This window comes from Podarcis cretensis (assembly GCF_951804945.1).
Source record: "Podarcis cretensis genome assembly, chromosome: 18".
NCBI classification, from domain to species: Eukaryota; Metazoa; Chordata; class Lepidosauria; order Squamata; family Lacertidae; genus Podarcis; species Podarcis cretensis.
This window is the reverse complement of record NC_137188.1, coordinates 11,765,458-11,791,188: the sequence shown is the minus strand read 5'-3', so window position 1 is coordinate 11,791,188 and position 25,731 is coordinate 11,765,458. Positions and strand designations below refer to the sequence as shown.

The 25,731-nt window shown below is 48.9% G+C and overlaps 2 protein-coding genes and 2 long non-coding RNA genes across 8 annotated transcripts in view; 3 read left to right on the top strand and 1 right to left on the bottom strand.

The window, feature by feature from the left end:
* ARHGAP45 (Rho GTPase activating protein 45) overlaps positions 1–12,398 on the top strand; it is a 50,382-nt gene extending 37,984 nt beyond the window's left edge. For all 3 annotated transcript variants that reach the window (XM_079960462.1, XM_079960463.1, XM_079960461.1), the window contains 6 exons: positions 190–378; positions 1,354–1,491; positions 4,111–4,346; positions 5,646–5,895; positions 7,148–7,241; positions 9,522–12,398. In XM_079960462.1, coding sequence (XP_079816588.1) covers positions 190–378; positions 1,354–1,491; positions 4,111–4,346; positions 5,646–5,895; positions 7,148–7,241; positions 9,522–9,901 — 1,287 coding nt within the window. In that variant the 3' untranslated portion in view covers positions 9,902–12,398. The remainder of the gene's footprint in view (positions 1–189; positions 379–1,353; positions 1,492–4,110; positions 4,347–5,645; positions 5,896–7,147; positions 7,242–9,521) is intronic.
* Positions 1–23,632, bottom strand: part of POLR2E (RNA polymerase II, I and III subunit E) — a 105,183-nt gene extending 81,551 nt beyond the window's left edge. Inside the window, exons 1-8 of one of the 2 annotated variants that reach the window (XM_079960927.1) lie at positions 23,488–23,632; positions 21,032–21,206; positions 19,624–19,739; positions 17,057–17,137; positions 15,109–15,167; positions 14,350–14,428; positions 13,685–13,771; positions 12,576–13,598 (exon numbers count right to left, since the gene is read on the bottom strand). In XM_079960927.1, the coding sequence (XP_079817053.1) occupies positions 13,706–13,771; positions 14,350–14,428; positions 15,109–15,167; positions 17,057–17,137; positions 19,624–19,739; positions 21,032–21,206; positions 23,488–23,544 (633 nt within the window). In that variant the 5' untranslated portion in view covers positions 23,545–23,632 and the 3' untranslated portion in view covers positions 12,576–13,598; positions 13,685–13,705. Of the gene's footprint in view, positions 1–12,575; positions 13,772–14,349; positions 14,429–15,108; positions 15,168–17,056; positions 17,138–19,623; positions 19,740–21,031; positions 21,207–23,487 lie in introns of both variants that reach the window. The other variant, XM_079960926.1, reaches the window with a different exon arrangement.
* Positions 1–25,731, top strand: part of LOC307207305 — a 141,981-nt gene that overhangs the window by 101,398 nt on the left and 14,852 nt on the right. The window lies entirely within an intron of this gene.
* LOC307207310 lies at positions 17,541–18,563 on the top strand. Its single transcript, XR_013834632.1, has 2 exons — positions 17,541–18,009; positions 18,372–18,563. It is a non-coding gene; the product is annotated as an uncharacterized lncRNA (long non-coding RNA).

Below are 25,731 nucleotides of genomic sequence, written 5' to 3'. Positions count from 1 at the left end.
ATGATCGGCAAGTCCTAAGCTCTGTGGCTGAACCCACAGCGCCACCTGCGTCCCTTAAGTTGCCTACCCCTAGTCTAAAAGCAGCCGGGGGGGGGGCAGGGCAAGCAGCGCCACCTGGTGGCCCTTTCTAGAACTGGGGGCACCCTCCTCTCACACCGCTGGTTTTTCCCCTGCCTCCGTCGCCCGCAGTGCTACCTCGCTTGCCACAAGAAGTGCCTGGAGACTCTGGCCATTCAATGCGGGCACAAGAAGCTCCAGGGAAAACTACAGCTGTTCGGGAGGGACTTTGCCCAGCAGAGCCGCCTCAGTTCCGACGGCGTCCCCTTCATCGTGAAGAAGTGCATCTGCGAGATCGAGAGGCGGGCGATGAAGACCAAGGTGAGCAGGGTGGATAGACAAAAACCCAAGGATTCAGATTTTATCCTGGTTGTGGTCAGGGCTGTCTTAAACATAGCCAGCGCTGTGGTGCAAAGATCCCTCCGGCGGCACCCCCCTCCCAGAGTTGCTGATCTTTTTAAAGGAGGGCGATGCGCTCAGCTTTGCAGGGCTGGAGGAGGCTGGCATAATAATAATAATGTTGTTGTTGTTGTTTAGTCATTTAGTCATGTCCGACTCTTCGTGACCCCCTGGATCAGAGTACGCCAGGCACTCCTGTCTCTTTGTCCATGGAGTTTTCTTGGCAGGGATACTGGAGTGGCTTGCCGGTTCCTGCTCCAATAATAATAATAATAATAATAATAATAATAATAATAATGTATTCTTTATTCCCCGCCCATCTGGCTGGGTTTATTGATTGATTTACATTTATTTGTTATGTGCGCATGCAGACAATCATTATTTATTTATTTATAATAATAATAATAAAAATTATTGGTTTTCCAAAATTTTAAACAAACAAACAGACATACATCTTAACTGTACGTGATCCAATCTTAGTAACATTTTTAAGTGACTTCCTCAAATCCCCCTGGCTGTGTATTATTGTTAACAGTTTTCCAAAACCTATTTTCTCATAAAATTCACTTAATCCCTTAACCTCTTACTTTGTTTTCGTTTTGACTTTAAACATATTATTCTCTAAAAATCACACAATTAAATCCTAACCCTGCCTGGAATCTGCAAGTTTTTCCAATGAAGCTATCTTAGAGTATTTAACTAAATAGTCTTTGAATTTCATCCATTCCTCCTGGTACTTCTCCTCCTTCCTGGTCGCAGACTCTTCCAGTCATGCAGACAATCATTATTATCCCCTATTAAATTGCCCTGTTGTTGGCACTTTGCGATCGATCGGTGGGATTTGGGTTGCAAGTCTGGGCACTCGGGTCTCTAAACGGTTTGCCATCGCCGCTCTAGGGCATCTACCGCGTCAACGGCGTGAAGACCCGCGTGGAGAAGTTGTGCCAGGCGTTCGAGAATGGGAAAGAGTTGGTCGAGCTGTCCCAGGCCTATCCTCACGACATTAGCAACGTGCTGAAGCTCTACCTGCGGCAGGTGAGTCACCCCGGGGCGGTGCGTGGGACCTGGGCGCATAGCTGTCAGCTTACAGATTTGGAAACAAGGGACCAGCAGCCTCGAAAAGAAGGGATCAGCAGCCAAAATCAGGGATTTTCCAAGCACAGGTATGTTCGACTTCTGAGCCCCTCCGAGCCAAAGGCAGAAAGCCCAGCCAGCAGCCAAACGAAGCCTCAAGCAGTGGTTCCCACAGCGCAGCAACCCGGAAAAGGGGATGCAGCAAGGGAAACCACCGTCACCTCTCCGCTGGGAAGCGCTGAGCAAAGGCGAGTCCCCAGGCAAGGCGGCCGATTTGATTGGCAAAAGGCATGCAAGCTCCACCCCCCAGTCATTCTCAGACTCCTTATTGGGTGAGCAACGCAGCCAAGCAACACAGTTGGAGCCTCCCTCCTCCCTGGCTGGCAGCGAGGGAGGGAAAGGAGCTGCTTCCTTTGAAACCCGGGAAATTTAAGGGACATCATCAATAAGGGACAGCAGCGGGACACGGCGCTGAGATAAGGGACTTTCCCGCCAAATACGGGACGGTTGACAGCTATGCCTGGGCAGTCTTTGGGCTGCAAGGTGGAAATACTGAGGACTCCCTTCTCCATGCGGAGAAGGAAGAAACACTTGAGTTTATGACAGGCGTAGGCAAACTCCGGCCCTCCAGATGTTTGGGACTACAGTTCCCATCATCCCTGACCACTGGTGGGGATGATGGGAATTGTAGTCCCAAACATCTGGAGGGCCGGAGTTTGCCTACGCCTGTTTTATGACCACAGTGTCCGCAGGTCATAGAATCATAGAACTGTGGGGTTGGAAGGGACCCTAGTCCAACCACTTGCGATGCAGGAATCTTGGCTAGGACATCCATGGCAGATGGCCACCCAGTTGTTGTTAAATTAAAAGACGCCTGCTTCTTGGGAGAAGGGCAATGACAGGCCTAAACAGCATCTTGAGAAGTAGAGACATCACCTTGCCAACAAAGGTCCGTAGAGTTCAAGCTCTGGTTTTCCCAGTAGTGATGTATGGAAGTGAGAGCTGGACCATCAAGAAGGCTGATGGCCAAAGAATGGATGCTTTTGAATTCTGGTGCTGGAGGAGACTCTTGAGAGTCCCATGGACTGCAAGAAGATCCAACCTCTCCATTCGGAAGGAAATCAGCCCTGAGTGCTCACTGGAAGGACAGATCCTGAAGCTGAGGCTCCAAGACTTTGGCCACCTCAGGAGAAGAGAAGCCTCCCTGGAAAAGACCCTGATGTTGGAAAAGATGGAGGGCACAAGGAGAAGGGGACGACAGAGGATGAGATGGTTGGATAGTGTTTTCGAGGTTACCAGCATGAGTCTGACCAAACTGCGGGAGGCAGTGGAGGAGCGGAGTGCCTGGCGTTCTCTGGTCCAGGGGGTCACGAAGGGTAACTTCGAGAACACTGTCCCACCATCTCGTCCTCTGTCGTCCCCTTCTCCTTGCGCCCTCCATCTTTCCCAACATCAGGGTCTTTTCCAGGGAGTCTTCTCTTCTCCTGAGGTGGCCAAAGTCTTGGAGCCTCAGCTTCAGGATCTGTCCTTCCAGTGAGCACTCAGGGCTGATTTCCTTCCGAATGGATACCATTCTTATGGCCACCCAACCAGTTCTTTAAAAACCTCCCAAGGAAGGAGAGTTTGCCATCTTCCATCCGATGGCTGAACAGCTCTTACCGTCAGAAACTTCTTCCTGGTGTTTAGTCGGAATCTCCTCTCATAGAACCATAGAATTGTAGAGGGGGGGGTCTGCACGCTGTGCCATACAGAAATCAAACCCGTGACCTTGGTGTTACAGGCACCACACTCTTGCTTCAATCTGTTGGCTCAGGTCCGACCCTTCAGAGCAGGAGAAAACAAGCTTGCTCTATCTCCCATGTGACAGCCCTTGAGATATTTTACGTTGGCAGTCATGAACGGCTCTCCATTTTCCCTCCTCCAGACCATACCTACCTTAGTAATAATAATGATGATATACCATATTTTTTGCTCTATAAGACTCCCTTTTTCCCTCCTAAAAAGTAAGGGGAAATGTGTGTGCGTCTTATGGAGCGAATGCAGGCTGCGCAGCTATCCCAGAAGCCAGAACAGCAAGAGGGATTGCTGCTTTCACTGCGCAGCGAACCCTCCTGCTATTCTGGCTTCTGAGATTCAGAATATTTTCTTTCTTGTTTTCCTCCTCCAAAAACTAGGTGCGTCTTGTGGTCTGGTGCGTCTTATAGAGCGAAAAATATGGTAATAATTATTTATTACTTATACCCCGCCCATCTGGCTGGGTTTCCCCAGCTACTCTGGGCGGCTCCCAACAGAATATTAAAAACACGATAAAACATCAAACATTAAAAGCTTCCCTAAACAGGGCTGCCTTCAGATGTCTTCTAAATGTCAGAGAGTTGTTTGTTTCCTTGACATCTGACGGGAGGGCGCCACCACCGAGAAGGCCCTCCGCCTGGTTCCCTCTAACCTCACTTCTCGCAGGGAGGGAACCGCCAGAAGGCCCTCGGGAGATGTACCCAGGTGTCCGGGTTGGACGATGGGGGTGGAGACGCTCCTTTGGGGATACTGAGCTGATCAAGGACATTATATCATTGGCTCCAGCTCCCGGAACCCATCATGCCATTTCGCATGTACAACAGCCTTATGGGGTTGGCCAAGGAGAGCCTTCAGGGAGGAGCCGAGGGCAGGCCCGGAAAGAGTATCGCTGAGCTGGTGGACAGGGGACCCGAGACCGAGAAGGTGGTCGTGGCGCTGGTGACGAAGCTGAGGGACCTTCTGAAGGAGCTTCCGTCAGAGAACTTGTCCACCCTAAAGTACATCGTTCTGCATTTGAGGAGGTAAGTGGGAGGGGGGGGGGACGACTGCTGGCAGGAGACCCTGCCTCCAATAAAAGGGGGGGGGGTGAGATTTTCACTCCCTTCCTTCTACAACAGCCAGTACAGTGGTACCTTGGTTCTCAAACTTAATCCGTTCCGTTCTGGAGGTTCCACAAGCTCAGGAGTCTCGGCGTATTGGCCCAAACCTGTGACGTCACCAACCATCTCTTTCCCCGCCAAATGTAATTTTTAAATTTGCTGTGTGCCTTGTAGGCAATACAGTGGTACCTTGGTTCTCAAACGTAATCCGTTCCGGAAATTCCGTTCCAAAACCAAAGCGTTCCAAAACCGAGGGGCACTCTCCCATACAAAGTCATGCAAAATGGGTTAATCCGTTCCAGGCTTTTACAAACAAGCCCTAAAACAGCATGATTTTTACTATCTAACAAGACCACTGAATCATAAAATGAAAGCAACAATCAATGTAAAGGTAAAGGTAAAGGGACCCCTGATCGTTAGGTCCAGTTGTGGCGACTCTGGGGTTGCGGCGCTCATCTCGCTTTACTGGCCAAGGGAGCCAGCGTACAGCTTCTGGGTCATGTGGCCAGCAGGACTAAGCCGCTTCTGGCGAACCAGAGCAGCGCACGGAAACGCCGTTTACCATCCCGCCGGAGTGGTGCCTATTTATCTACTTGCACTTTGACGTGCTTTCGAACTGCTAGGTTGGCAAGAGCAGGGACCGAGCAACGGGACCTCACCCCGTCGCGGGGATTCGAACTGACGACCTTCTGATCGGCAAGTCCTAGGCTCTGTAGTTTAACCCACAGCGCCACCCGCATCCCAACAATCAATGTAGTGTACTGTAAAATAAATAAGCCAGTATTGTAGACGATAAGGATTAAAATAACCTTTTTTTCTTACCTGCACTGATGATAGTCATTGTTTGGCTGGGGGGCTTTTATCCATTTCCGCAGCCACACAGTCAGTCAGCCGGTAGCTGAACTGGGTTCCACATAGTCACAAAAACAAAAAAAAAGAGCCGCAAACACTCAAATATAAATGGCAAAAACAGACAGACCTCGGTGTAACGCTCGAAACAGAAGCGTAAACACTCAAAACGGATCACATTCAGCTTCCAAAAACAGTTCCCAAACTGGAACACTTCCTTCCGGCTTTGGGTTCCAAGTTGTTTGAGTACCAAGGCCTTTGAGAACCAAGGTACCGCTGTATTTAGAATGAGAAGACCCTGCTCCCTCGGTGTTGCAAAACAGACCAGGGTTCCCTTGTGAACTGTTCCGTCCTGCCCGATTCTCGCCCCAGGATCGTCGAAGTCGAACAAGAAAACAAGATGACCCCTGGCAACCTGGGGATAGTTTTTGGCCCCACGCTGATGCGCCCGAGACCCACGGAGGCCACCGTTTCCCTCTCCTCGCTGGTCGACTACCCACACCAAGCCCGCATCGTCGAGGCCCTCGTAACCTTCTACCCTGCCATCTTCGAAACCGGCGGTGCTTTGCCGGAAAGCCCCGAAAACGCAGTTCGGGAAGATGGCGACGCGGCCGAGAACCAGGTAAGGGGGGGAATTTTTGGAGAGGTTGCTGTTGCAGAGGGAGAGCTCCCGAGCTGGGACTGCTGGATTTTTGGGAATCTTCAGGGTGGCAGGAGAGGATATATTGTTTAATATCCTTCCTAACTTAACACGGATGGCGCTGTGGGTTAAACCACAGAGCCTAGGACTTGCCGATCAGAAGGTCGGCGGTTCGAATCCCCGCAATGACGGGGTGAGCTCCCGTTGCTCAGTCCCTGCTCCTGCCAACCTAGCAGTTCGAAAGCACATCAAAGTGCAAGTAGATAAATAGGTACCACTCTGGCGGGAAGGCAAACGGCGTTTCCGTGCGCTGCTCTGGTTTGCCAGAAGCGGCTTAGTCCTGCTGGCCACATGACCCGGAAGCTGGACGCCGGCTCCCTCGGCCAGTAAAGCGAGATGAGCGCCACAACCCCAGAGTCGGTCACGACTGGACCGAATCGTCCCAGGTCCCTTTAATTTTACTTTAACTTATGCTAGCAAGTTCCTTTATGTAGCAGAGTTACATTCCCCTTTTTACATGCACAGATGTTTTTACATGCAGCAGATGGCTGGTTGCAGGCTCGTGTGAGCCTCCTGCTATTGTACAGTTCAGTCTGTCCGAGAACCAAGGTACCACTGTATTACAAACTAAATGATATTTTTAAGGCAGATAAAAAGGAAGGTTTTACTTATGAGATATCAAGATTTCAAAAAGACCTGTTAGAAAACAATAATAAATCGCTGTCGAAAATGTGTAATTTGCTCTTGGAAAGGCATACGAAAGATGAACAGGTCACATATGTAATGACACACCAGGCAAAGGATTTGGGGCATAATATACCGGTGGCAGATTGGGAGAGGTTATGGGAAACAGATTTGAAATTTAGGGCACATTGTGCGCTGAAATAAAACGATGTGGAAATGATGTGCAGGTGCTATTTGACTCCTGGTAAGTTAGCAAAAATGTATATAACAGGCACAAATATCTGCTGGAAATGTAGATAAAAGTTAACAAAACTTGGTAACGAATACTGTGGATAACTCAGATGGATAATGGATTGATATGCAGTTGTAAATGTTGATATTAGGATCCATGGAGGGGATGATGGGGGTGAAGTTTTGAGATTCAGAACAATTTCTTTATAATGGGTTTGCAACTGATATTGTTGTATGTTTATTTTGTTTAATCAAATAAAAATCATTATTTAAAAAAATATATAAAATACCTCAGCAACGTCTTGCATTCTACGTGCAGGAAGACGCATGCCAGCCGTCGGACGACACAGACCTGTACCTCACGGCCTCCGCTGAGCGGGCAGAGGCTGCTTTTCATGAGGACCTGTACAGAGGTGAGGCGGAACACACCTGGACGCTGGGTGATAATACTATATTTTTCTTTCTACAATTTATTATACAGTGGTGCCTCGCAAGACGAAAAGAATCCGTTCCGCGAGTCTCTTCGTCTTGCGGTTTTTTCGTCTTGTGAAGCAAGCCCATTAGCGGCTTAGTGGATTAGCGCTATTAGCAGTTTAGCGGCTTTTAGCGGCTTAGAAAAAGGGGGGACGACAAAATAAATCGCAAGACTCGCAAGACGTTTTCGTCTTGCGAAGCAAGCCCATAGAGAAATTCGTCTTGCGAAGCGCCTCGAAAAACGGAAAACCCTTTCGTCTAGCGGGTTTTTCGTCTTGCGAGGCGTTCGTCTTGCGGGGCACCGCTGTACTCTCCCAGCTTCACCTTAAGGTCCCAGGCGGGTCGTGGAAATTAAAACACAATGTGGAAAGCAGTTTGAAACCGAGGCGGTCCCATAATTGTCAACGCAGCAACACACTCGCAGTCTCTCTCTCTCAGCCGGCTCGCCTCGCAGGGTTAGTTTGAGGATAAGATGGGGACGGTGAGCCACAAATACAAATCTCCTTGGCAGAAGGACAAGGGAATAAAAAAAGGAAGGCAGTACAGTGGTACCTCGGGTTACATACGCTTCAGGTTAGGGACTCCGCCAACCCAGAAATAAGAACTTTGCTTCAGGATGAGAACAGAAATCGTGCTTCGGCAGCAGCAGGAGGCCCCATTAGCTAAAGTGGTGCTTCAGGTTAAGAACAGTTTCAGGTTAAGAACAGACCTCCGGAACGAATTAAGTACTTAACCCGAGGTACCACTGTAATGGGTTGCATGTCCAGAAAGTGGTGGTGGGGGATGAGTGTTCAGACCCCTGGGCTCTCACTTGTGGGGTGCCTCAGGGTTCTGTCCTCTCCCCCATGCTTTTCAATATCTACATGCAGCCGCTGGGAGAGATCATCAGGGGGTTTGGGCTGGGTGTTCATCAGTATGCGGATGATACCCAGCTCTACCTCTCTTTTAAATCAGAACCAGTGAAGATCTTGTGTGAGTGTCTGGAGACGGTTGGATGATGGATGGTGGCTAGCAGATTGAGGTTGAATCCCGACAAGACAGAAGGACTGTTTTGGGGGGACAGGAGGCGGGCTGGTGTGGGGGACTCCCTGGTCCTGAATGGGGTAACTGTGCCCCTGAAGGACCAGGTGCGCAGCCTGGGAGATATTTTGGGCTCACTGCTGTCCATGGAGGCGCAGGTCAATTCTGTGTCCAGGGCAGCTCCATCTGGTATGCAGGATGAGACCCTCCCTGCCCGCAGACTGTCTGGCCAGAGTGGTGCATGCTCTGGTTATCTCCCGCTTGGACTACTGCCATGCGCCCTATGTGGGGTTACCTTTGAAGGTGACCCAGAAACTACAACTAATCCAGAATGCGGCCGCCAGACTGGGGACTGGGAGCGGCCGCCGAGACCACATAACACCCGTCTTAAAAGACCTACACTGGCTCCCAGTATGTTTCCAGGCACAATTCAAAGTGCTGGCGCTGACCTTGAAAGCCCTAAATGGCCCAGTATCCCTGAAGGAGCATCTCCACCCCCATCATTCAGCCCGGACACTGAGGTCCAGCTCTGAGAGCCTTCTGGCGGTTCCCTCCCTGTCAGTTGTGAAGTTACAGGGAACCAGGCAGAGGGCCTTCTCGGTGGTGGCGCCCGCCTGTGCATCCCCCTCCCGTCAGCTGTCAAGGAAATAAACAACTATCTGACTTTTAGAAGACATCTGAAGGCAGCCCTGTTCAGGGAAGTCTTTAATGCTTGATGTTTTATAGCGTTTTTAATATTCTGTTGGGAGCCGCCCAGTGGCTGGGGAACCCTAGCCAGATCGGCAGGGTATACATAATATACAGTGGTACCTCGGGTTAAGTACTTAATTCGTTCCGGAGGTCTGTTCTTAACCTGAAACTGTTCTTAATCTGAGGTACCACTTTAGCTAATGGGGCCTCCTGCTGCCGCCGTGCCGCTGGAGCACGATTTCTGTTGTCATCCTGAAGCAAAGTTCTTAACCCGAGGTAGTATTTCTGGGTTAGTGGAGTCTGTAAGCTGAAGCGTATGTAACCTGAAGTGTCTGTAACCTGAGGTACCACTGTATTATTATCATCATCATCATTATTATTATTATTGCTGTTCCACCTGGCAGGGATATTGAGGATAAAATGGGGAACGCACACAGATCTCCTTGGCAAGAAGCACAAGGGAGTAGAGAAAGGAAGGCAGTAATGAGTTGCATTTTATCCCAACACAGAAGACAGCTCTCGTTTCATCGATTCAGACTCTGATCCCGAAGACTCCGCGGAGGCGGGCATTGAGGGGCCCCCGCAGCGAGGCAGCGAGAGCAGCGGCGACGAGGAGACCCCGTCTGCGGACGAAGCCAGCGAGGAAGGGACGCTGAGCCGCACTTACAGCGCCGGTCAGTCGGACTCCGAAGATGTCTCTCTGCTGCAGCGCTGCCCGACGCGGGAGGAAGGCCGCTGCGATGTGGATGAAGATGCAGTTTTCGGGAGAGAGGGAGATGGGGAGAGTGCGGAAGGGCAGGCGGGAAGGCCGCTGGAGGCTTGCAACACCAACCAGTCGAACAACGTGGCGTTTCCGCAACCGCCTTTCGGCTACAAGGCGTTAGAGTAGTTTCCCCAGCCTCGAAAACAGTCCGTATGCATAGGAGCCGCCAACGAACAAAAGCCAATTCCTGCAGTTCTTGGTGCCCTAACCCGCCTTTTCAACGCAAACCTGGTTATCCTTTCGCCCATTTTGGAACAGGCCACGAAACTGGAGCGTGCCAAAATTAAGGTTTTTGTGTGGCTCCCAACCTCTTTTGCACGAGCGGCGTGTTAAAAAGAACAGACCTAGATACAACTCCGTCACGATATTATATTTGCACTGTCCTGTCCTTGTTCGCAGAGGTTCTCAGTTCTCTGCCAGAAACTACCCAGAAAAGCAGCCCCTTTCAAAGTACTGATTTGAAGGGCCTTCACTTTAGCAAAGCAGAACTCTTTGTTTATTTTGCTACGGATAGGGTTGGGTTTTTAAATGCCAGCCCCTTCAGCTATGTCATTGTGTTGTTTTAAAAAAAAGTCAGGGTACAAACTGACCGTGGGGGAGGCTTGCTGGATTACGTGGTACTCGAAAGGTTGTGATCCACACTTTCCGGGAAGCAAGCGCCGTCGCGGACTTGCTACAGAACAGACAAGCGCCGGATTGCAGCCTGCTTGTGATGGTTGCAGTTTGCTTTTCACACCCTGCTCCAAAAAATACGCCTAGCTCATTAAGCCAGAAAAAGAATTAAGCAAGAGTTTTTCTTATACGAGGCTTATTCCCCCAGAGAGACGGGTTTGTTGGACGAGCGGATCCCAGCTCAGGATTTCAAGCTAGAGTAACCTGCATCCTTTAGTGAACAGAAGATGGGTGCGTCGATCACTTAGTTCAGATTTTAAGAGGCTTTTCCCAACTCTAGCAGTAGATGCGTTGCTGGGAAAAGGCCGTGGCTCTGTGCTTTAGAGCATGTTTGGCGTTCAGGCGGCTGCGATCTCCAGTATCTCCCAGTTTAGACTGGGAGAGACTCCCTTTCTCCGAAACCTTGGAGAATTGTCGCTAGCTGGTGTGGCCAGTATTGAGCCAAATGGACCAGTGGTCAAGACACAGCATAATACAGCTTTAAATCGATTCAGGACAAATTCCTGGCATTAGGCAGCTTCTGATTTCTCCATTCCTAGGTACCCAAGATAATATTTACCTCTGAACAAAACACGAGAGGGCAGTGACTGAGGCTCTCACTAGGGCTGGGCAAAACCTAGTTTTCAACACACCGGCCAAACGCTGCGTTTATCTACTGATCTACCACGTCTGAAATGGAGCTATGTAGAGGCGTCGGCCGGCTTTACGGTTTCCCCAATTGTGATTTTTTGCGTACACAAACATCACGATCCGCGATGTATTGCCAGGTCGAAAATTACGAAAGTGGCACCACGATACAGACTTCAAACCGCTTTGGACGATATATGGATATATATGCCCAGCCCTATACAAACCCAGTCACCCTGTAGAAGTGTTTTATATATATACATGTTTTTAGCATTTTGTCAGGAGCTGCCCAGAGTGGCTGGAGCAACCCAGTCGGATGGTGGCATATAAATAATTATTATTATATTGCTTTAAAAAGGGGGCAGGTCTGGGACCCAGGGCAAAAGGTGTGGGTGTCAGGGGGGCCCCGCTCCGCTTCCCGGTAATGCCAACAGTCCTGCGGGAAATGAAAGACAGCAAAAAAAAAGCTTTTTCTTCCGTGAGGCCAACTAACTTGCCAAATCCTATGCAAAAACCATTTTCAGCATCATTAAGGAGAGCTTTGATTTGGATCTGGCCCAAGAGAACCATTTAATCCAGCGCCCCGTTCTCACAGTGTCCTGGCAGAAGCTGAGCACGGCGGCGCCGCCTAGTGGCAAGGGCTTTCGAAGAACCGAGGAGCCTCTTTCGAGACTCCGTCGTGCTTTAATGGGATGGCGGTTCCCAGCAAAGGGTGACGCTGTGGGTTAAAACACAGAGCCTAGGACTTGCCGATCAGAAGGTCGGCGGTTCGAATCCCCGCAATGAGGGGGTGAGCTCCCGTTGCTCGGTCCCTGCTCCTGCCAACCTAGCAGTTCGAAAGCACATCAAAGTGCAAGTAGATAAATAGGTACCACTCCGGCAGGAAGATAAACGGTGTTTCCATGCACTGCTCTGCTTCGCCAGAAGCGGCTTAGTCCTGCTGGCCACATGACCCGGAAGCTGTACGCCGGCTCCCTCGGCCAGTAAAGCGAGATGAGCGCCACAACCCCAGAGTCGGCCACGACTGGACCTAATGCTCAGGGGTCCCTTTACCTTTACTGGAAACAGAGGCAAAAGAAATCTCAGCTTCCGGAGAAGGCAGGAACGGTACCGTGTGTGAGAGTTTTGTTTCATATGTCAGGGGTGGATGAGGGGAAAGAGTGTGGAGGTTCAGGTCTTAATAACCTCGGCTTTTTAATTATTTGTACATAAGGTACCCCTCCCTGTGTTTGAGAGCCCGCTGGTTTGCTTTTTAAACTGCTGCACTCGCAATCCTGGACTGATGCTTTCGTTAGGTATGAAAATAAAGTAAGCGTACACCATCCATTGGAGTTGTGTCAATTTCCTTTCTCCCCCCCCCCCCGCAACAATTAACAACCACCCTGGAAATAGCTTTGGCAAGAAGTCTCCAAAATACCTGTAATACCTCACTGGTTAATAACAAAGTGTTCTTAAATTCAAAGTGTTGGTGCTGACCTTGAAAGCCCTTGGCCCAGTATACCTGAAGGAGCATCTCCACCCCCATCGTCCAGCCCGGACACCGGGGTCCTCCTCCTGAGGACCTTCTGGCGGTTCCCTCCCTGCGAGAAGCGAGGTTACAGGGAGAGGGCTTTTCGGTGGTGGCACCCGCCCCGTGGAACGCCCTCCCGTCAGACGTCAAGGAAATAAACAACGATCTGACTTTTAGAAGACATCTGAAGGCAGCCCTCTTTAGGGAAGTCTTCAATGTTTGATCTTTTACTGTGCTTTTAATATCCTGTTGGAAGCTGCCCAGAGTGGCTGGGGAAACCCAGCCAGATGGGTGGGGTATAATCAATTATTATTATTACAAAAGTGGGGGCATCGTTCCTTCCATGGTTTCCCTTTTCAGTTTTTTCCTACAAAATGTTAGGCACTTTCCAAGCGTTCAACAATAATCCTAATAAACATTATTAGTTCTAACGCTTTATTGAAATGATAACCTTATTAAGACAGTCGAGGCTATATTTGAGAGAGGCCGATTTCCCCCAGCAGTGATCAGCAAAACAGAGAAGGGAAGAGGGACGTTCTCAGGAGTCCAGAAAACCCTTTTTCTCACAAATGGTTTACTGCAAACACACACTAAAGGCAGAGAGGCCTCCACATAGATCCTCCATCCAGGCTTCTACATCCAAAGTACATAGCCAAAAACCGCTTCCAGGCCACCCCATCAGTGTAAGCAAAATATCCCCGGGCCCAGTTCAGCTGGGGGTGGAATTATCAGCAGGGTGCTTATTGTGAAGTTAGCAACCGGTTCCACTTCAGACCATGAAATCTAGAAGCTTGGGTGGTTCGAAGCAGCGATCGTCTGTCCAAGAAGACTCCCACCGACCTGGGATTTCCCTCTGAGGAGAGACACAAACACGTACACCCCAAATTCCAATCCTTGCGGTCACTGGGAAGGCAGGTTTGCCATCCACGTGCTGCGTGGCGGACGGAAAATTGACGGAACCACGAGGTGGTACAGGAGAAGTGTTGGTATCTTGTTAGGTATGCTGTTCAAAATCTGTCAAAGAAGCGTTTCTCAACAAAGTAGCTCTCTCTAAAAAGAGGCTGCCCGCATTTCCTCTTAAGGTAAGGAGATAAGAGTACCTTGCGAAGTAGTTTTGCCGGCTACTGCACCAGCCGGTAGGTGATATACCGTCCGGCCGTCTCGCTGGGACGGATGATCTTCACCACCTGGAAGAAGACAGTTCTCAAAATCAGGTACTGTTGTGGGAGAAGGCAGGAAGAGAGCCAGTAGCCTTTTTCACACAATACATGCGTAATATATTGGAATCTGTTGGCAGTGGTGATGGCAGCTAATTTCAGTAGTTAAAAAAACATGAGACTAAACCCTTTAAATTTAAATTGTAATGTTCTCTTTCCCATGACTGTAAAACAAGCATGTCAAACAGGTAAAAACGGGGCTTTTCCTCCTCCCCAAAAAAAGGTCATGGGACGCGGGTGGCGCTGTGGGTAAACGGCGTGGCGCTGGAAGGTAAACGGCGTTTCCGTGCGCTGCTCTGGTTCACCAGAAGTGGCATAGTCCTGCTGGCCACATGACCCGGAAGCTGCACGCCGGCTCCCTCGGCCAGTAAAGCGAGATGAGCGCCGCAACCCGAGTCGGCAACTTTGACCTGAACCCCAGTTTTTAACTCTGTGAGTACATCACAGCCTCTTGGGAGTTGCTGTAGAGCAACAGAGAGCCCATGAACTGGTTCCCGTCCCCTTCGATTCATGTGTGGTCCAACGGTGTCCTGTCCGCAAGTCCTTACCTGGCCTCGCTTGATTCCAAAGTAGCGAGCCACTGGGTCCCCGGCCTGTATCCTGGGGAGCTGGTTCTCTCGGAGCTTACTGGGAGGAAGCAGTTAAGGGAAAGCAATCCATCTGTTTCACCTCCCCGGGAAGAAAGAAGGCAAGTGTAACAACCCAGGTTCAATTCGGGGAGAAGCTGAACTCATTCATGCCCTGGCTCGTGACAACTAGCGTGAGACCAGGGCGGTGGGGGGGGGGGGACACATTTGGAGGGCAGAAATCAACACAGAAGCTGCGTGGAACAGGGGTTAGTGTCAGCGTTAATTATCTTCCTTATGTATTTTGTGTTTTTGTAACATGACTTTTGGGGCGCGGGTGGCGCTGTGGGTTAAACCACAGAGCCTAGGACTTGCCGATCAGAAGGTCGGCGGTTCGAATCCCTGCAATGACGGGGTGAGCTCCCGTTGCTCGGTCCCTGTTCCTGCCCACCTAGCAGTTTGAGAGCACGTCAAAGCGCAAGTAGATCAATAGGTACATCTCCGGTGGGAAGGTAAAGGGCGTTTCCGTGCGCTGCTCTGGTTCGCCAGAAGCGGCTTAGTCCTGCTGGCCACATGACCCGGAAGCTGTACGCCGGCTCCCTCGGCCAATAAAGCGAGATGAGCACCGCAACCCCAGAGTCATCCGCGACTGGACCTAACGGTCACGGGTCCCCTTTACCTTTACTTAGCATGACTTTTGAGACCTACGAGGATAGGGCAGGAGAACGAAAAGAAGGATACTATCGGGCCAGTAACTCGGTCACCTCCTCTTTGGTCATGACAACGTGTTCAGGAACCAGCTGCAGAGGCGGAAAGAAAGAAAGGTTGAATAAGAATAAGAATAATTTATTATTTATACCCAGCCACTCCGGGCGGCTTCCAACAGAACCTAAAATACAATAACCTATTAAGCATTAAAAGCTTCCCTAAACAGGGCTGCCTTCAGATGTCTTCTAAAAGTCTGGTAGTTGTTTTTCTCTTTGACATCTGGTGGGAGGGCGTTCCACAGGGAGGGTGCCACCACCGAGAAGGCCCTCTGTCTGGTTCCCTGTAACTTGGCTTCTGGCAGGGAGGGAACCGCCAGAAGGCCCTCAGAGCTGGACCTCGGTGTCTGGGCAGAACGATGGGGGTGGAGACGCTCCCTCAGGTAGGTCAGGACGCAGGCAAAAAACAGGATGAGGACACAGCTAGTCATTTTTGGTGCACAGAAAGCTCTTTCAGCCCATTAGGCAGAGAAACAACTTGGGTAAGAATGGAGGCCATTTTTGTGTCTTACAGGGAAACAGTACGTTCCACAGTGGACTTATCTGGCATGCATACATTTTTTTTCCCCTGTTGGGATGACATTTCTAAGTTACTCTGCTAAATCACGTATGTCAGGATAACTGTTTGCACAACCCACTAAGGAAGATAACTCAGTAAGATTCAAAACGGTAACAATTAATTGCACTTTTATTCCAAATCCAACCGGAACCATTTTGTGTGATTAACTCAACAAAACGGGTGGACCTTTAGCCTGGAAAAGAGGAGACTGAGAGGAGATACGACAGCCATCTTCCAATATCTCAAGGGCTGCCGCATGGAAGAGGAAACAAGCTTGTTTTTTCCTGCTCTGGAGGTGCAGGATTCGAACACATGGCTTCAAGTTACAATGAAGGAGATTCAGACTCTACATCAGGGAGAACTTCCCAACGGTCAGAGCTGTTCGACCGTGGGGTGGAAGGTGGCGGTCTCTCCTTCGTTGGAGGTTTTTAAGCAGAGGTTGGACGGCCATCTGCCATGGATGTTTTAGCTGAGATTCCTGCATTAGTGCGGGTTGGACTAGATGACCCTCGGGACCCCTTCCAACTCCAAGATTCTTTCCAAAGCATGAGGCCTAAGAGACCTCTTTGCCTCTAATAATAATAATAACAATAAATTTTATTTATACCCCGCCCTCCCCGGCCAGAGCCGGGCTCAGGGTGGCTAACACCAATAAAATCACAGTAAAAACATAATAGGAGGGGGAAAAAGGGGGGGAGAAGGAAAAGAAAAGAAAAACCAATTTAAAATACAGGTTAAAATGCAATTTAAAATGCAGCCTCATTTTAAAGTAGCCGATAGATCAAGACCATAAGGGGAGGGAAACAGAAGGGTCAGACTGAGTCCAAACCAAAGGCCAGGCGGAACAGCTCTGTCTTGCAGGCCGTGCAGAAAGATGTCAAGTCCTGCAGGGCCCTAGTCTCTTGGGACAGAGTGTTCCACCAAGTCGGGGCCAGTACTGAAAGGGCCCTGGCCCTAGTTGAGACCAACCTAACCACCTTGCGACTTGGGACCTCCAAAGTGTTGTCATTTGTGGACCTTAAGGTCCTCCGCGGGGCATACCGGGAGAGGCGGTCCCGTAGGTACGAGGGTCCTAGGCCACATGGGGTTTAAAGGTCAAAACCAGCACCTTAACCCTAACACTGTACTCCACCGGGAGCCAGTGCAGTTGGTAAAGCACTGGATGAATGTGATCCCGTGGCAAGGACCCCGTAAGGAGCCTCACTTAGCACCTCTCTTCCCCCCCCCCAATCTCCAACGCCCACTCTCAGAACCACCGTTTTAGAACAACCCAGAGCATCCGTTTGGTTTCCTTCTCATCTTGGAAGCTTTCTGTTGCCAAAGCAGCATTTACACAGCATTAAATCACACGGAGGAGACGCCTCACCTCGTGTTCAGTGATGTTGATCAGCAGCTCTTGCTGAAGGAACTGCTCAAGGATGTATTTGGGAGCCATGTCTACGAGAGACTGAAAAAGAGCGGGAGGAGAAGGGGCATCAGCTAATGTCAGGCTTCAGGGAATTGGCTCCCCCCCCCCGCCACCCGGCAGCAGATAAGCAGAACAAAGGAAAATGAGCCTTCTTACAAGTTAGAAACTTCAATGATCACAGCGAGAGAACAAAGAACCCATTTCCTAGGAATGGCAGTGCTCCCAATTAGTCACCCACGTCACTCCTACGTCTTGTAACCTCTTTATCAGGGGTCAGCAAGGTTTAGCTGGGCCAGTTGACTCCAGCAGAGTTCCCTTTGTGGGTTGGATTGTGTGCGCGGCGCATGTGCGCCCACGATTTCCAGCATCTGCAACACGGAAGTGAGTCCCTGCGCCGTGGTGGTTTAGCCGCGGGGGCGGCTCGTGGAGCGGTTAAACAATCCCCGCGGGCCACTTGTGGCCCATGGGCCTCAAGTTGCCTACCCCTGCTCTGTACTTTATGTTCTGCCACTTTCTCAGCCCTCATTGAGCTTGGGGAGGGCGGAGGAATGCTTTCCAGAGACAGTGAATCGGTTAACTGGGACCCAACAATGGGAGCTCACCCCGTCGCGGGGATTCAAACCGCCGACCTTCTGATCGGCAAGCCCTAGGCTCTGTGGTTTAGACCACAGCGCCACCTGCGTCCCTTAGGCAACCCCTGAACCAAATAACATCGGCACAAAGGGGAAGAATAACCGGCACCAAGGTACCAGATTTTTCTGTGTACAACACACCCCCTTGTATAAGACGCCCCCTATTTTGGGGGGCTACAATTTAAGAAAATGGGGGGGGGGGAGATGGCCCAGAGTTGTTGAACTTTTCCTGGGGGAAGGATTGCCCTGAGTTGTCAAGCTTTTTCGGGGGGAGGGGGTGTTAGGATATTTCCGTTCCACCTTAAAAAGGGAGCAGGATGCTTGTGTCACAGCCTGTTCACGGGATGTTTCTGTTTTGATAGAGCTGTTGTCTCTCTCTCTCTCTGCGCCTGAACACGCAAGCAGGCAGTCATGTTTTTTCTTTGTTCTGACCAACGCTGAATAAACTTCTAAATGATGCTCTCCTGAGTGCAACTTTCGCTGTGCATTATCTGCTGATAGAGCGTGCATCAGCTCTGGAATGTGGAAAGCTATTTTCTGGAGCTCATGTCACTAATTGCTGATACTGCATTGGACGATGGACGTCTGGAGATGGCTTGGGAGCCACGATGGACTTCGTCTCCCTGGCAGTATCCCAACAGGGGGATGCCGAAAACCACTACCCCAACTCGCAAACGCTGAGATTCGCACGTGTCGCCAAAGCAAACAAGGACCCGTCAGCTCGCCAACAGCAGCCAGCGATTGCCCACCCAATTGTGGCAGCAACGGCCAATGCTAAGCAGCCCTTGCTGCAGCCACCAATCACACACCCGAGCACCGGTGACAAGCGACTGCTCGCGGCTGAAACAAATCGCCTGTCCACCCTTTGCACTATCTGTGTGTAAGACGACCCCCGATACCCACAAGGGGAGAGTGGCTATGTAAGCTCTCAGAATACTTAGAATTAGCCAAATTGACAGGTATAATAAGACAAAAACCAAAAAGTGAAGTTAAAAAAAGAGTGGGAGTGCCTAAATGAATACCTCAAAAGTCAAGGTTCGAGGGCAGAAATCTGGCTGAGTCTGGAATAACCTTGCGAAGTGAAAGGATATGAAAGAAGGATTTATATCTAGATGTTAGGATAGAGAGGATAAAGAAAACAGGAAGACAGAATGAGAGATAAAGGAGGTGCTGTGGGATTGGTGGAAGTCAAGGTTTTGTTGTTGTTGTTTTAGTGTTTATAATATTAACTTGTAAGATACGGATTTGTTTGTTTGTTTTTGTTTTGTTGTCTTTTTTAGTTTTTGAATGTTGATTTTTGTGTGTTGTGTATTGTTATCTTTTGATATCTATCGGGGTTTTTCTTGTGTGGAAAATACTAATAAAATTCATTAAAATAAAATAAAAAAAGACGACCCCCGATTTTTAGCAATCTTTTGGAGTAAAAAACCCCCCTCGTCTTATACAGTGGTGCCCCACAAGACGAACGCCTCGCAAGACGGAAAACCCGCTAGACGAAAGGGTTTTCCGTTTTGGAGGCACTTCGCAAAACAAATTTCCCTATGGGCTTGCTTCGCATGACGAAAATGTCTTGCGAGTTCCTGTGGGTTTCCCCCCCCCTTTCCCCCCTTTTTCTAAGCCGCTAAGCCGCTTATCCGCTAAGCCGATAAAAGCCGCTGAAAGCCGCTAAACCGCTAACAGCGCTAATCCGCTAAACTGTCAATGGGCTTGCTTCGCAAGACGAAAAAACCGCTATACGAAGAGCCTCATGGAACGGATTAATTTCGTCTTGCAAGGCACCACTGTACGGTATTTCTTCGCCTGCAAAGGTTCGCTGCCCACCGAACGTCTTGTGCCCAAACTAGCGCCAACTATGCCTTCTAGGTTGGACACCGCCCACCCGGACTTGGCTACCTGTTTCGCTGATGGGGTCATGCCCTGCTGGACCACGATGAGAGCCCGGGTGATGTTTTCCTCCTGCATCCGCTGACAGTACATCTTGATGGTCTTAATCCCAACCTTCGGCTCCTCTGAAAGAGAAGAGAATGGCACGGTTGGCGTGAGAAAACACCGTATTTTTTGCTCTATAAGACTCACTTTTTCCCTCCTGAAAAGTAAGGGGAAATGTGTGTGCGTCTTATGGAGCGAATGCAGGCTGCGCAGCTATCCCAGAAGCCAGAACAGCAAGAGGGATTGCTGCTTTCGCTGCGCAGCGATCCCTCTTGCTGTTCTGGCTTCTGAGATTCAGAATATTTTTTTTCTTGTTTTCCTCCTCCAAAAATTAGGTGCGTCTTGTGGTCTGGTGCGTCTTATAGAGCGAAAAATACGATAATTTGTCCCCACCACCACTGTCTCTAGAGCTGACACTTGTTTCTTAATAAAATAAGACAAGCTTCCAGACCTCTGTGTGACGGCAAAGCAGCATCTGAGAAGTTGCACGTACAGTGGTACCTCGGGTTAAGTACTTAATTCGTTCCGGAGGTCCGTACTTAACCTTAAACTGTTCTTTACCTGAAACACCACTTTAGCTAATGGGGCCTCGCACTCCCGCTGCACCGCCAGAGCACGATTTCTGTTCTTATCCTGAAGCAAAGTTCTTATCCTGAAGCACGATTTCTTGGTTAGCGGAGTGTATAACCTGAAGTGTATGTAACCCAAGGTACCACTGTATCATTAAGGGATGAGACTTTGCTGAAAAGGGGACTCGTTCTCAGTTGTGGGGGGAGAAGGTCACCCCAAAATGAAAAGTTGGAAGCATCGTATAGGTAACTCAATGACTGCAAGAACTTGTCAGAAACCTTGACCCCCCAAAACAAAAAAAAGCATTGCAGGTATTGGAGAATTGCTGTTTCAGTTGTTACTCTGCTAACTACACTGGAATCTACTCTGGATCAATATCGAGTAGAATTTCAATGACAATGCTATACAGTGGTACCTCGGGTACCAATACAGCATTAAATATTAAAAACTTCCCTACACAGGGCTGCCTTCAGACGTCTTTTAAAAATAAGATAGCTGCTTATTTCCTTCACATCTGAAGGGAGGGCGTTCCACAGGGCAGGCGCCACCACCGAGAAGGCCCTCTGCCTGATTCCCTGTAACCTCACTTCTCGCAATGTGGGAACCACCAGAAGGCCCTCGGTGCTGGATCTCAGTGTCCGGATTATTACTTTGTCAAAATAAAAAGCTCCAAAAATAAAAACTAAAGCAGATCCTGTTGAAAGAAAAAAAGGGAAAGGTAGCCAAGCCTAGGAAGAAGAGGGCACAATCAAACCAGCAGTCGAAAGGGGGTCCAACCTTTTACTGAATGCCATCGCCTCACCTGGGAAGAAAACGAACATCTGATCGGTGGGGTCGTCGTTGTGGGCCACCAACACAGTGAGGTCTGTCCGCCGGGGTCGTCCTTCGCTGGGTTTGTCGCCAAACTGGGCTTTGAACTCCTCCAGGGTCTGGTCCAACTCATCCTGGGTGACTAGGTAACCTCGATCGTGACACAGCTGGAAGTAAGGAAGAACAAGAGGGGAGAGAGAGAGGTCCATTTATTCAGAGGGCATCTTGAGAGCCAGCGTGGGATATAAAGAAAGGACTGCAGCAGCCGGGTCAAAAGAAGAGCCCAGCATCTCAGTCTCACAGAGGCTGGTTCCTCCAGGAAGCCCAACAGACAGGGCACAGAGAGGATAGGGAAGACACAGCACAAGAGGAAAGAGGGATGCGGAGAAGAGAGGGTTCCTTGGGGAGGCTGTAGAGTAGGGGGAGGTGGGAGGAAAAAACCCCAAAGAGCCACTAGCTCCCAAAATCTAAACGGCAGTTTCTTTATCGGAAGATAACCTGTCTCTGCTTTTTTAGATGCTGTCTAGGTTTGTCATACCCCTTCATGGATCCCTGCCTTGCCACGGCGAAGGGGCTTGAATAACTCAGAGAAGCTATGAGCTATGCTGTGCAGGGCCACCCAAGATGGACAGGTAATGTTGTTGTTTAGTCGGTTAGTTGTGTCCGATTCTTCATGACCCCCCTGGAGCAGAACACGCCAGGCCCTCCTGTCTTCCACTGCCTCCCACAGTTTGGTCAGACTCATGCTGGTAGCTTCGAGAACACTGTCCCACCATCTCGTCCTCTGTTGTCCCCTTCTCCTTGTGCCCTCCATCTTCCCCAACATCAGGGTCTTTTCCAGGGAGTCTTCTCTTCTCATGAGGTGGCCAAAGTCTTGGAGCCTCAGCTTCAGGATCTGTCCTTCCAGTGAGCACTCAGGGCTGATTTCCTTCAGAATGGAGAGGTTTGTTCTTCTTGCAGTCCATGGGACTCTCAAGAGTCTCCTCCAGCACCATAATTCAAAAGCATCCATTCTTCGGCGATCAGCCTTCTTGATGGTCCAGCTGTCACTTCCATACATCACTACTGGGAAAACCAGAGCTTTAACTATACCGACCTTTGTTGGCAAGGTGATGTCTCTGCTTTTTAAGATGCTGTCTGGGTTTGTCATTGCTTTTCTCCCAAGAAGCAGGCGTCTTTTAATTTTGTGGCTGCTGTCCCCATCTGCAGTGATCATGGAGCCCAAGAAAGTCAAATCTCTCACTGCCTCCATTTCTTCCCCTTCTATTTGCCAGGAGGTGATGGGACCAGAGGCCATGATCTTCGTTTTTTTGAGGTTGAGCTTCAGACCATATTTTCCGCTCTCCTCTTTCACCCTCAGTAAGAGGTTCTTCAATTCCTCCTCACTTTCTGCCATCAAGGACAGGTCATAGTGGAGAGTTTTGACCAAGGCGATCAGCCTTCTTTATGGTCCAGCTCTCGCTTCCATACATCACTGCTGGGAAAACCATAGCTTTAACTATACGGACCTTTGTTGGCAAGGTGATGTCTCTGCTTTTTAAGATGCTGTCTAGGTTTGTCATTGCTTTTCTCCCAAGAAGCAGACGTCTTTTAATTTTGTGACTGCTGTCACCATCTGCAGTGATCATGGAGCCCAAGAAAGTAAAATCTCTCACTGCCTCCATTTCTTCCCCTTCTATTTGCCAGGAGGTGCTGGGACCAGTGGCCATGATCTTCGTTTTTTTGATGTTGAGCTTCAGACCATATTTTGCGCTCTCCTCTTTCACCCTCATTAAAAGGTTCTTCATTTCCTCCTCGCTTTCTGCCCTCAAAGTTGTGTCATCTGCAGATCTGAGGTTGTTGATATAAAAAGGTAACGGGACCCCTGACCATTAGGTCCAGTCGTGACCGACTCTGGGGTTGCGGCGCTCATCTCGCTTTACTGGCCAGTGATCATGGAGCCCAGGAAAGTAAAATCTCCCACTGCCTCTATTTCTTCCCCTTCTATTTGCCAGGAGGTGATGGGCCCAGTGGCCATGATCTTTGTTTTTTTGATGTTGAGCTTCGGACCGTATTTTGCGCTCTCCTCTTTCACCCTCATTAAAAGGCTCTTCAATTCCTCCTCGCTTTCTGCCATCACGCTACCCAAGTTTGCTTCCCCCTGTGGCAGGGAGTTCCGCAGTTCAACTTTGTCATAGTGGAGAGTTTTGACCAAGGCGATCAGCCTTCTTTATGGTTCCACCGGGAGCAGGAACCCGGCAAGCCACTCCAGTATCCCTGCCAAGAAAACTCCATGTGACCCTTAATTCCCCCTCCAGGACTGTCTTCGCACAACGGCCCTGCCAGGAAGGCCTCCGAAGTACTGCGCATGCGCGGTGAAAGGGAACCCCCCCTCCTCCCCCCCCCTCGTTCCCGGGCTCTTCCGACCCCCGCTCCCTCCTCCCCTTCTCCCTGCCCGCCCGCCCAGACCTGCATGATGGTTTTCCGGATCTTCCACAAGCGGTACGTCTCCTCCTCGTCGTCCATGGCGCCCGGCGAAGCTTCGAAGAACACTGCGCAGGCGCAGTAGGGTTTTAAACGCCCCCCCGACAAAACTACGCATGCGCAAAGCGCGTCGCCCGGGCGCCGTTCTATGACGGAGAAGGCTCCACGCATGAGCATAGACTTCTGCCTCTCCTCGCCGAGCGCCCGCAATGGCAGTTCTGCGCACGCGCGATTTTTTTTTAAAAGATATTTCTCCGGTTTCTCCGGCGCCGTACTGCGCAGGCGCCAACGCTTCCGGTTGCCCTCCTGTCGCTATAGCAACGATGGGACCATAGAGATACTATGCAGGAGTGGGAAATGAAGAGTAGTCCTAGGGAGACAAAAGTTGTTGAGCTTTTGTTAACCCTATATATGGCTTAAATGCACAAAAAACCCCAATACTGTATATTAGCTTTTTTGTTTTTGTTTTCATTTTATATTTTTACTTTTTGGCATTTTTTTCTTTTCTTTCTGGAAGATAAAATGCAATAATTTTATTTTAAAAAAAATTAATAATAATAATAATTTATTTATGCAATATATTAGCAGGGAGATGGAATTGGCAGATGTGCAGATTCTGCTGAGCTACAATTCCCAAGAAAGAACTACAACTCCCAAGGAAAGAAAAAACTACAACTCCCAAGGAAAGAAAAAACTACAACTCCCTTTTTTTTCAGGAGGAAAAGCCTCTTCTGATTAGAGGCATTCCTCCAATAATATCTAGTTGCATGCAGGTTCCCCTTTGCGGACAAAAAAAGAGGCATTCTCTGCTCTCCGGAAGATGTTCCCTCCAACATTTTTATTTTTTATTAATTTTCTTTTCTCCCATTTCAAATATACTTATAACACAACTTACACAACATCTCTCCCTCCCCGATTTTGGACATCCCTCAACTTCCATTTCTGAATTATTAGCCCCATTAATATATTCTGCCATTTTCTACCAATATCGCATTTTTTCCTTATATTACACTATTTGTTCCCTATCCATCAAGTTGTGAATGTCTATTTAAACCCTGCCATCAGGTCAATATTCTTTCTTTCTGCAGATATAATATAAAAGGTTCCCCTTCTTTTCCAAAATCCCTATTGTCTTTTTCCCGAAGTCTGTCCGTCAGCTTTGCTTTTCTTTCGGGAAAAGAACTACCTGAATTGTATAGAAATTTATTTATGTTTGCGACTTCAGCGGCAAGAAGGTTACTCGCCCCAAAATGGAAAGAAAGGAAGGAAGAACGGATTTTTAAAAAACTTATGTAATATGCAGAAATGTGTGAAACTTACCGGAAGAATTAAGAAATCCCAATAAACTTTTTATAAAAGAATGGAAATGGTTTATTGAATATTTACAGATAAATTGCAAATGGAGAAAAACATTGGAAGGATGACTGTAACAACCTGTAGCTTCGTAAGAGTATATATTTAAAGTGGATAATTAATTTGATTTGATTTGATTTTAATTAATTTTTATAATGAAATGTTTCTAAAATGTTGCACTATTTTATTGTTGTTAGCCACCCTGAGCCCAGCTTCAGCTGGGGAGGGCGAGATATAAATAAAATTTATTATTAATAATATTATTAAATCAGCAGATTAAACGAATTTGCATATGCAGAAGGCATTTTAAAAAATAAATTTAAGGATCCGCGGAAAGAGGGGAGAAGGAAGTCACACTTTGCAACCTGAAAATGATTGCCAAACGAATGTATAAGCCTGATCAGTATGAATAGAAACTTAAAAAATAAAATAAATAAATGTGCCTTAGTCATGCCCATTCCTTTCAATGGGCTTACTCTGAGTATGACTAACACCCAGACATTGTAAATATCCATCTGCATGATGCGCAGAGAGGGGGGGGGGAGGTAAACAAGCATGAGCTCATGGGGAAATGAAAATCCAAAAATAATACAGACAATTATGTTAAAGAGCTTAAAATGACGACGGCACAAACCGGCTCGTCGGCTGATGTAACGGGGTATGATCCTGCCCTCTTGACTCAGGCGGCAGAGAACGTCTCCTTTGCAATCCAAACGCAGTGCTGCAAACACTCTGAAAGCGCATGATTCATCCCAAAAGAATTCCAGGAATTGTAGCTTTTCCCAACTACAATTCCCGGCACCCTGTGCAGAACTACGGTTCCCAGGATTCCCGAGTGGTGGGTGGACTTTAATGTAGAATAGAATAAAATAGAAT